This window comes from Pholis gunnellus (genome assembly GCF_910591455.1).
Source record: "Pholis gunnellus genome assembly, chromosome: 10".
NCBI lineage: Eukaryota > Metazoa > Chordata > Actinopteri > Perciformes > Pholidae > Pholis > Pholis gunnellus.
Genome location: NC_136537.1, coordinates 15,298,609 through 15,310,693, shown reverse-complemented (window position 1 = coordinate 15,310,693; position 12,085 = coordinate 15,298,609). Strand labels below are relative to the sequence as shown.

The 12,085-nt window shown below is 43.2% G+C and overlaps 1 protein-coding gene across 1 annotated transcript in view; it reads right to left on the bottom strand.

The window, feature by feature from the left end:
• mid2 (midline 2) overlaps window positions 1-12,085 on the bottom strand; it is a 105,666-nt gene that overhangs the window by 58,548 nt on the left and 35,033 nt on the right. The window contains exon 2 of the mRNA XM_079168100.1: window positions 10,674-11,584. Coding sequence (XP_079024226.1) covers window positions 10,674-11,528 — 855 coding nt within the window. The 5' untranslated portion in view covers window positions 11,529-11,584. The remainder of the gene's footprint in view (window positions 1-10,673; window positions 11,585-12,085) is intronic.

Below are 12,085 nucleotides of genomic sequence, written 5' to 3'. Positions count from 1 at the left end.
GTCATATTGTCCTGCTGCTATGCGGCTCTAACATCTTTTAATTAAACCTGAATGACGTGTACATCTTGGACCATCCCTGCCCGATGGTGCACCTCACAGAAGACGCAGGTTCACTTGTGGTCAACAGTGCATGCTGTGGAGGAATACAGGCCTGAACTGCTGAATACATGGAAGCAGAGAGTACTTTTTTTAAATGTTTAATCTAAACACACAGCCATTTTGTATTTTGCCAAAACAATGGTTGTATTTTCTAGACAGATTGACTTTAATTTTCTGGTTCAGCTCCAATATGGACGTTTTTGGAACATAATAATCAGGGTAGATGAGTAATTACAATTGGAAACTTGGAAATGGAACTTTTCTGTCTCTTTTCTTAAGTCAATTGCTCGGGATAGAAAGAAATACAAATGCAACTGCTGAAAATGCAGATAAGTATATATTCAGAATATATTAAAAACCGTTAACTTTAACACTGGCATATACAAAAGTCATCAACAAAAGAAATCTCCCGCAACAATATGTTGCACGGATTACAGGCAGTGACTTCTTTTTAGATCTGCCTGTCGTATATGCAGCACTTCCTGGCTTCCTACATTACGAGTGTCACTGTGTTGGATAACGGAGCTCATCGTTGTGTGTGTACGTGTGCTTTGAGAGAGAATGTGCTTGTTTCAGGAAGCGAGAGATTCATGGGAATGGAATGAAGAACATTTCTGTCCGAGGCAGCTGTGTGTCTGAGACGGAGCGAGATGCTAGAGAGCAGTGTGGGAGAAATTCTCCTCAGCCAGCCAAAACAGCACACACAAAGAGAACTTTATGTATGCGAGATATGTGACACTACAGAGACGGGACAACTTAAGGACACTTAAAAAGAATGTACCCTCAACATTTCAATGAATTTAACATTTTTAAACATCCAAAACATTCTTGCATATTGCTTGAACCAAACACTCACTTGGGTTTCTCCATCTATCTTTCCATTTCACAGTCCAACACTTGTACAAAAGAATAAGAATTTTCATCAAACCTGAATATCCAATGCTAAACTTTTCCCTGTATAGGAAACTATGTCTGCTGCTGTAAACTGGAAGTCAATTCAATTATTAAACAAAGACTGCCCATGGGGGAGAGCCCTTTGGGGAACAGTTGGGGCTTTTTCAAGGGAATTCATCAGTTTAACCGCCCACATTTCTTTTTGATCAACTCTTCTCCCATATTTCACTTTTCATTCCCTAAACTCTTGTAATTTTGAACTAAGCTAACTTATTCCTCACTGACTGGCCTTCACAGAGAAGCACTTTTTGCTGTTACTGTAATGGGATTGCTTAAGCGGTCTTGTTGCTGCATCAGTGACATGACAAAGACAAACACATAACTCAATTTATGAGATGATGTTGAACACAGTGTGACTGTAAGCAGATAGGCAAGATTAGTTCCTCACTAACTTGCGGAACTGTGCGTATTTGGCCTACGTCCAGTTTGGGTAATTTAGCCCTCTAAGCACCCAGTGTCATTGAGTTCTTCATCTCTCTGCTGAAAGGGAAATTATGTGATTTACATTACAAGCAGTTGCAACAGTGAAGCTGCAAAAAAAAGGAATTCAGCTGTCTTGGAGCCAAAACTGAAGTGGACAGAGCCACTGCCTTCCAAAAATGAAAAGCACTCCATAATGAGAATGACTATCGAGAGCGACTATCACCAAGTAGTCAAACATTCTTTCCAAGATTTAGGGAATGATGCAAATGAGGCTTGTTTTGCTACCAGTTATCAACCGCAAAAAGAGTTGTGATTTCAACCCACATGATTAGATAAACTAGGCAAAGGACCTACTGGGTGCTTCTAAGTTTCTATCCTTGAGGCGGAGTCACACTTCCATCAATGACGCAGGTTTGCACTGGTTTAGCTAGCAATGTTAAGTCAGCTAGCTTCTAGCGCTGCCATTTTCTGGAGTGGCTACATCTTTAAACTGGCAGGATAATTGATGATGAAAACACAACACTGATATATTACCATCCTGTAGAGATGATATAGTGGACATGTTAGCAAACAGTTTCCCATTTATACACCCAGGAGACACGGAGCAACAACAGCAATTTCAAATTCTTTCAGCTCTGTTTTGGTCTCCACCTACTTCTGAGGGAGATATCTGGCACATTAGCCGCTAAATGCTCCATTATGTTCACCAGCTAGTCGCTAGCTTTGTATGTCTGCTATTTGGTGTTGAGCAGGTAGGGTACAGTGAGTCAGAACATTGCCTGTTATGGCCGAAAATTACACAGATGAGAGCAAAGAGAGTGAGCGAAAACAAACTGAACAGAACAACTGACTGTGGTTATAGGCTGAATATTCAGTCAAATTGCTTGAAATTCACTCTTCAAAATGTAGATAATAGAGATGATTCAATGGCTGAAAAATATTATTAACCTATGATTACTGTTGCCTGGGTGAAGCTTAGAGAATATTAACCACCGGGGTTATTTTAAGTTTGGGGATGAACCAGAGGTCCCCGTTGTCCTCAGGCCAGTGAAGACGTGCTGTTGATCTCACACTGGTGTCGTTAGTTCAAACTAAGAGTCTTCCCAGTGGCGACACACTGTTTCTGCCTGGCAGCTTCACAACAGGACACAGAACTCATCACGCACACAGCAGCATGCAAAAAGGAAGTGTGTTTGTACAGACACCAAAAACATGCCAAAAATGAGAAAACAGACAGTCACCCAATGTGCCTTCAGCCTCTGTGTGTATACATGCACACATACATACTTCTGTGTACGTTCCAGAGTCAGTATAAATATTCCTGTTATGCTTCATTGTCTTGTCCGCTGTCCCTGAGCCACAAACCAAAACAGCATCTGGAGGACCTGAAAAATCTCTGGTATGATTAAAATTAATGGATTTTAGTGGAAGCTTTTAACATGTTTCCAAGTCCCACAGAGACAGACTGAAATGTAATATCTAAATCAAGTAATGTTCAGAGACTGCATGTGTCATCAGTTTCCTTAAGCATAGCCTCTCCCTTTCCCTCATATAAATGTGATCTGTGCTCGGGATTGTTGCACATTAATACTAGGGAGTGCTTACTCATCAGATATTACAGCCAAATAATGTGGCACTATATGAAGGGTTGGGATAGAAATGCTTAGAAGCCAGTGCAAAAATAACATCAGCATGGCAAGATGAGTTTCCACTGTTGATTAATGTGTAAATCCTCTTACGTTGTGGAGTGTAGCTGCAAGAAATCCAACAAAAAAACATAAATAGTGATGGGTTTTATGATTTGCTGTGCATTATGACAAACCATGTTGAACATGAATAAAGCCACTGCAAACAAAAAAGAGACGGTACATCACATTTTTTAAGGACAGACACAACATTCCCCTAAACTCATTCTGGCACGCTCCAATGCATCGTAGATATACATATATAGTATGTTTTTAGGGTGGATGCCACACAAATCCAAAAGTTGTATTTATCAGCTTCTTAGTTAAAACGATGTTTCTTGAGTGTCAAAAGAGTCAGAAGCTTAGCTAAGCTTTGCTATGTTGTCAGCTTCCAACAGCTTTACACTAAAATACACGCAGCGCAAGCCTTCAACTGCCTGAATTTCAGTTTCGAGCCTCGTAAAAAAGCCCAAAATAAGGAAGTGGCAAAAAGGCAGATGAAAAAGAAAGACGGGGTGGAAGATCTAGCAGGGTTCAACCAGTATGCATTTACAGGTCAAATATTGGGATACAGGCTGATGGTCCTAAATATTTTGTGCTGATATTTAGTTTTTTTCAAGTTGACTATTTTCATGCAAAAAATAAAAAAGGATTTACTTAGGAATTTTATCCTTGGGAGTGTGAAAAGTGCTTAAAACAGATTTACTCCGTGGGACACTAAAACAATGGGGACATTCTTTAAGGCTTGCAGACCAAACATACATATTTCATAGGCTTTCACAGACAAACAAGTTAAACAAGTTATTTCAAATAAATGTAATTGAGTGAGTAGATTAAAGGTGCTATATACAAGATTGGGTGCATTTCTATGAACTCTTAACGGCTCTCAAAGGCTCTCTACGCGGTGATGGCTGAGCCTGCGGCTTGCAGCTAACGGTGCTGACCGCGCTAACAGGGCAAAAGTACTGTTTTTCATGAGTCATGAACCTCAATTTTAAAGATGATGAACAACACTGATTTGCAGATGAATGCCTTAGGAGTGCCCTTAGTCTGTACTATAGCTAATCTATTTCAGTAGATCACATGGACTATCCTGTAGCAGTGAATCTGTAGCACACTATAGCTGCCTGAACTGTGAATAACAAGGACCCAGCTACAAAAGTGAACGCTGCTCTGACTTTATGGAAGGAAAGCGGGTGGGGGGGGGGGGGGGGGGGGGCATCAATGGATAATGGATAAATGGGGATGGATACATTTGTACATAGCTTTCAAACATACACACAAAACTCAGATGAGTAATGCCGGTTATATGCCTTTTTCCGCATTGCATTGTATCACTGCAGACACCAAAGCTCTTAAAAGCTTTCCACTTTCTTTCTGCATAAATTGTGCATATGCATGATGCAGTGCCTGGGAGTGATTTGATAAGCTTTTTTTTCCTTTTCATGACCCATTTAATTTCATGATGGGCTGGCGTGACACATTTTCACAACACATGCATGATGCATTGACAGTAGTGAAGTACAGGCACTCGCTCGTGCACAAAACGCACACATTCACGCACGCTACCCAATAGGCATGTTAATGCACGTAGGCACAGAAGTGGCGCACACAGACTCTAAAAGCTTTCTACTACATCCTTGGTGGTTCCGTCAGCATGACTAAGTGTGCTCCTTCTCACACCGTTCTCCAGATAGAGAGCCATGATTTCCCCTGGCATCTCACACTCAGCTCCCAATCACTCCACATATGTCAGAGGTAATAGCATCTGCTACTACACACATGCACGCCCACATGTGCTAGCAGGTGCGTGCACACTCACACACACAAACACCTGTAGATACTGCCCACAGGTACACATATTTGAAGGCAATCATATACCCTCCCACACACAAACACACTGGACGGCTGTGAGTCTCCCTCTCACCAGCAATATGCTGCTGCAGCAGCGTATGTGGGTTTATGGGCGACTGCAGGCGGAGAGAGGTGGTGTTACCTAAAACAAGGCAGATTGGCCAGGGGCCAAATGAAGGAGAGGGAGGAGAGAGAGAAACAGGGTGACAGAAAGCAGGTGGGAAGGATGATGTTCATGTGGCTGCATGCAAAACAGAGAAAGTGAGAGAAATTTAGTGACAGAGGGGGAGGAGAGCCGCAGAGAGAGTGTGGGGTGAGACTGTGCACGAGGAAAAAAGATGAGAAATTGAGAGTTGGTGTGCATGAAGAATTCAGCTTGGTTGAGAACTTGACATCGCTGCCCTTTGATTTCCTCTTAAAATCAATAGTTAGTGTTTGGCGTACAATCAGATTAGGTGAGCTGAACTGTATTTCGCATATTTGCCTGTATCTGTGTTTGTGTGTGGCAAGAGTCAGAACGTACATTTGTGGGTTATGGATGCGATGTGTGTGTCTGTGTGTGTGTGTGTGATCATGCACACGTGCAGAAGCTCGCCTCTGGATTTAGCAAAGGAAATGGCTGTAAATACAGCGGAAGTGGAGTAGCAGGAGCAGGCATGATGCACACACATCACACAGAAAAAGAGTTAGACAGTGCCTTAAGGAGCTTAGAAGGGGGAAAAGTAGAAGACGAGGGGTGAAGGGGGGGGGGGGGGGACGGTGAGGATAAAGGGAAAGAAGCACGGCTGCAGGGACAGAAGGAATTGAAGAGAGGGGAGAGTTAGAGAGCAAAAGTCAGAGAGGAGAGGAGAGTGGGGGTGGTGTCAGTGTGCTATGACTTGCCTCTTTCCAAAACAGGAATTAATCCAATAATCGCTGGAAAATGTTTTGCATATTTCTTCATTCTTCTCACATACATAGTCTATCATCTGGCGCGAGTATGCTTGAGACCTGAAAAGACCTTGGAGACACACACACACACACACACACCTACACACACACACACACCTACACACGCGCAACAAATCCCATTGCTGAAGGGTAAGTGCACATGGGATGCCACCGAGAGGTGAAGATCCAGAGTCTTTAAGTTTATCTGCTGCTTTTTTCAAGTGTTGTGCGAGTGTCACAAATGTCAGCAGCCCTGCTGTAGGCTTTGCCACCGTGGCAGCTCAGTACTTGATGCTAAAGCACACACACTTCAAACCCTCAAGAGCCTTGGAGTCAGTAAATTAACTGCCAGTAATAGAGAAAAGAAAACAAAGACTTTTTAAACTAGTGATGTGTACTATTGATCATCGCTCTCCATTTATTTCAGTTTTTGTTCAGTTTCTTTCTCATCTTACTGTCTTTCTCCCTGTCTTTTGGCTTCTCCCTTGCCACTTATCTTTTTTAATCGGGTGTCTTTCTTGAATCAAAAAATGATTACTATGTGAAGTTTTGGTGCTGGCGAGCAAGTGAGTGAAACACAGACACATGAACTAGCACACAAACTTGTCGGCACAAGAGCTACAAGGTGACTTTTCCAGACAATGGGCGTCATACGAGAACCAACAGATTCGTTATTAAGTGGCAGGTACCACGGATTTTGGAGAATGAGCACCATTCACCCATTTTCTCGTAATTTAAATTTTGTAGTATGAATGAACACAATTTACAAGTGGTCCAGACCTCATGTGTAATCAATCTGCTGTTAACCAAGCCCACGTTTCTCACTAATTGATTTTATATTTCATTACTATAAACCCTATATAAATTACACTTCATAATCATGATCACATTGTCCTGTTTGACTCTGCAATTTGAATTATAGGCTAATATAACCCTAAACGTATTCATACAGGCTAACAATAATCACCATCAATTTAAAGTGGCTATTGATGCCATTGTATAACACCAAAAATATCAATATGAACATTTCAAAATGTAAAATGACCCCCTTTCAATGCAGTCATCGATCGCCTTGCTGTGGCAAGACGTTTTTCATATTCAACCATTTCTTCCTTATTTCAGTGACACTATGACCCTCAGGTTACACGCATTGACAGCACTGGTTTTATTCCCCCTTTCCTTGGCTTTAGAAGGTCCCTTAATTCAGCTGCTAACGCTGTTCAAAAGTTATGGATCTTCAAAAGCAGGACTTCAATATAGGATATATGGGGCAGGACGCGCGTGGTATTACTGGGCCGTTACTTATGCTAATCAGCAATTGTGATGAACATGCACATCATTTAACGCACAAATGGCATTCCTCATGTTAACGCGGGTCATTCTTACAGTTATTTGAAGTTAGGAGCATTTGCTGAATCTGACGGCACTGAAAGCCTGGGATACCAGCCAAGAACCTTTATTGCTGGTCCGCATATCTTCTTCACAAGCGTCGGCTCTTTTCAGATGTTCTTTTTTTAATTTTTTTTAAAGGAAGAATTCAACATTTTGAAATATGTTTGCTCGCTTTCTTTCCCAGAGTTAGATGACAAGATCAATACCCCAATCATGTCACATGGTAAATATAGGCCTAAAGCAGCCTGTTAGCTTCGCTAAGCACTGCAAATGGGAGAAATCTAGTCTGGCTCTGTCAAAAGCTAACGATATCTGCCTACCAGCACCTCTAAAGCACACTCATTTCACACTTCATATCTCATTTGTTTAATCTGTATAAAAACCAAAGTGTAAAAACAACAGGGTTATGTGTGGGACTACCTCTTGGCCGGGAACAGCAACCTTCTGGTGTCACTGCTTATTGCCCAGCAAATGCTACCAGGCAAAAACTAAAAGTCTAAATGTTAAACAAGGCTAACATGCGGCTGGTTCCAGCTATATAGCTTCAGTACAGAGAGTGATCTTAAGCATACTTTCCAAAAGCACTTTAACAAACAGATCCCAACATAAATGGAAACACAAAAGGATTCGTCTGAAAGGGAAAAAAATACAATCTCAGTTACAATCTTCCAGGATTGGAAACTGAGATTGGACTTCTTCCCCTTGCAACACTATTCAAGATGGCAACTACACTATTCTCACGTACCTATACTTATGTGTCCAAGCGAAACTGTTCACTTAAAAAAAACACATGTTCAGGACTCTGCTTTGCATCGTCGCATTAATAAATGCAAATTAACCTGAATGTAGAACCTTTCATTTAAGAACCTTGTGGTAGACCTACAATGTTGCAACTTCACTTTTGGGGTTACACTGTTCACATTACAGACAAAAGACCAAAATCCTTTGCTGAGAGCACCTAACACACACTTCAGCTCCTTACTGTTGTCTACCCAGCCTCTGATCGGGGGTTGTTAGGCTGCCACAAAATTACACTAATGAGCCACAGACTCTTCCAAAGCAGCAGGTGATGAGTCATTCACCGCGATAACAGAAAGTTGTATGTTAGCTGGAAGTGGTTTCAGTGGCTCTGATGGTGTGAAAACAAATACAAATCTAGAGTGTAGTACCTTTTAAGCTGCAGTCTTTTAAAAATATCAAAAAAAAAGACTATTACCAAGGTCTGCCAATTATAAGGCACAAATGTCTTTGCCTCTGAGCAAAGAGCTCTGCTTAGCAGCTGCCTGGGGAATTGACTCACTTCCCTGCAGTTTCAGCAGCGGCACATTCTTTTTCAGCGCTGAAACTTGTTGGCATTTTCTTCCCTGAAATATCCGACCTCCTTGCCCAAGGGAAGCTTACCTTCCCCTTAATGTGTGAGCAATCATTTAGTGACAGAGCAGCTCCCAGCGTACACAGCAGACAGAGGAAGTAATGTGAAGGGTAATCCAGAGGTCAGAGATCAAATGGAGTGAGGCGGGGTCAAACAGAGGCAACTGAGCGCAATTATTAAGCAGGACTGACGTGTGGCCAATTAGGAGAGCTGAACGGGGCATTGCAGAACACTCTTCAACAACAACCTATGGTTACATATGACTGAAAATGCAGCCAAGAGTGTGATTCACTAAATACTAGTCTTACAAAGACACAGAGAAAAGGGAGAATGCAGTGGAAGACACACAGCCCTTTTTGACCTACATCTTCCATGATTAGCTATGCACAAGTAGGACTTCCTCTCCTTCGCCCTGCCACGAGTGAGAAGAAGATTATAAGTTAGCTGCCACTGCCACTGCCACTGGTGAGCTGAGCCGGAGCTTGAACTGGAGCTGGTCTCCTCCCAGATTTGGGTTTGATTGGGGATTTCAAAGTCAAGCAAGTTCAAAGCCTTGGCTGGGGAACGTTCAAAAGAACCACAGCCAGCCATGAAGTGGAGAGGAAAGGAGGGGGGAGAGCTAGCTAGCTACTTACAGTAAACTCTCCCACAGTCTGTAGAGAAGGCACTGGCAGAAAAGGGGAGGTGTAAAAAGAGAAGGGTAACTGCTAGTGAAAATAAACTCTGCGCTCCGGTGGGTTGAGTCGACGTGAGGTGCTGAGCAGGTGGAATTTTGCTGACATGTTGATGCAAAACTGAAAGTGAGAGCCAGAAAGTTTTGGTGGCAAAAAATCATAAATAATACAGAACGTGGGATTTCATTTTTACTGAATCACACAATGTGATGGATTTTTGTTGTACATGGAATGTTAACAACGTCTCCGGAAACGTTGCCAGCCCATTCTCACACCCAACAATTTTGTAATGTAGAGTGACAAAATAAAGCCCAAATGTAAGACCATTAAAATTGAATCAACCTACAAACACACACTTTTCTACAGATGAGGCCCTAAAACCGCCAATGTAGTGCTTTCTCAAGTATTTATTTTATCTCTGTGTGCTACTTAATGCCATTCATTTGACACCATGACAATCAAACCAATGGCAACACCCTTGCACCCTGGGGAGAGGGACTTAAATAATCAATTCATTTTAGTTGTGCTAGTGTAAAATCAGTTACACTGCAAGCTTCTGTGATAATGTTTTATTTTGGATAACGGGTGCATAAAGAGGTATGTAAACAGACACAATTGTACTAAAAGTTTTTCGGCCAGCTGATGAGACTGGCTGCTTTAGGTCTTTAGTGGTGGAATTAGCTCCAGTTAGTGCCTCTCTCTTTTGTTTTTCACCCTGATTCAGCAGTCCTGGACTTTACGCAGAGCCTCTGAAAGCTCAGTGGCCACAGGGAATGCCAGCTCATCGACTATTATAATGACGGCGTTCCTATTGCTCTCCGTCTCTCTCTCTGCCCTTCTCGCCAGCGCACCATCCCAATTGTCTCTCTCGCTCTTTCTGTTTCCCCATCTGTCTTTCTGTCCTTCTTGCTAAACAAAGGCTGGTGTGAGTGTGTATGATGCAATTGTGGCAGTGCTGAAAGTTCATAGTAAACAGAAATGCACAGAGTGAACATCCCCATGGTAGGAATGGATGGATTAAAGATTTTGCTGTTTGGCAAACTGCAAACAAAGATATCGTATTCAATGTTGCAGGCTATACATGACAAACTCTCTGTGAGAATGGGAATAAGCGCCCAAGCTCAGCAGTAAATCAAGTCTTTTTCAATTAAATCTTATTCCAGATGGTAACTTACCTTGGTTCTGTGACACACAAGTCAAACAACATTATATAGGAGCAGTACAAAGAAATTGTTGCTGATATGACATTATCGCATGCTTTGTAAACGGAAAAGGACAAAGAGGACTAACCTTGAGCTTATCAAAGCGTTCAGTGAGTGAGGACACCTGGTGCTCTCGGTGGCGCCCCACCAGCTTGCAGAGGGCACAAATGAGCTGGTCATCCACCAAGCAGTACATGTTGACCTTCTCATTCTCGTGCTCCAGGCAGGTCAGGCCGCGGATGTGGGTGTCTGGCACCGGCTCCACCAGGCGGTGGCTGGTGAACGGCTTCTTGTTGGGGTGCGTTGCGCGGAGACAGCGGTCGCAGTATGACACCTCACACGTGACGCACGTCTTGACAGCCTCACGCGGCGGATCCTGCTCACAGAACTGGCAGCTGATGCGTGGATCCATTTTAGCAACAACAGCTGGGCTGTGGTTTGCGTTGGTGTGGTTGGTGTGATTGGTGTGGTTGGCGTGGTTGGCGTGATTGGCGTGCGGGTGGGAGTGGCTGGAAGTGGCCGGGCTGCCGCGGGCGCTGCTTCCACTTGTGCCACCACCGCCGCCGCCGCCGCCGCCGCCAATTGTTCCAGCTATTGTACCGCTAATGGTGGCGGTGTAGGGCCGCTGCGGCTGCAGGCGGCGGCTCTCAGTGGGGGAATTGGGGCCGCTAAGGGAGGCCTTTTGAAAGCGGTCAATGATGTTCTGCAGCGTCACATTGCGCTTAAGGCCCTCCAGGCCGCGGTGATTCAGCGTGATGACGTAACGACAAGTGGGGCACTGAAAGGCCGATATGGACTCGAGGGGCTTGCTGGTGGAGCAGTGAGACACCAGGATGCGGTGGGCACAGTTAAAGCACAGGCTGTGGGCGCAGGGCAAGAGCAAGGGATCTTCAAACAACTCCAGGCAGATCGGGCAGGTCAGCTCAGACTCCAGTGTTTCCATCTTCAGTAGAACCAATCTAGAGGTGACATCAAAACCCACAGAAGCTGGCAGATCACCTGCATGAAGAAGAAAGATATATGTATGATAATTTACTGTTACATATTACATAGGCCCCTAATTACAGTAGGAACTTCAACTTTACTGCACTTTCGTTCCCTGGCTATCTTTTATTTAATGGAACAGAGGAAAGTGTAGGCAACTCATCAATTTGCACATTCACCCATTTCTGATTTTAACGGAATCGGTCATGCAGAGCTGTATCAGAAGAAGAGGAACGACTTCACGACCAGGGAGGATAAAGGTTAACTGAATAGTATGGAAGAAGAACAAATAAATGGAGCGAAGAGAATGCTAGAAAAAGAGAGACACAGATGCTGAGCAGAGATGGACTCTTACACTCACATTTTTTTACTTTTCATTCTTTCTCGTACATTTCATTGCCATCTGCCTTTCCCCAGCTCATGCCTATACCTTTGTCTATTTTTCATGGCTTCTTTGGTAAGATCAGCTTGACTTATCAAGCAATAAACACTCCGAGGACATTTAAACCTTTAAAC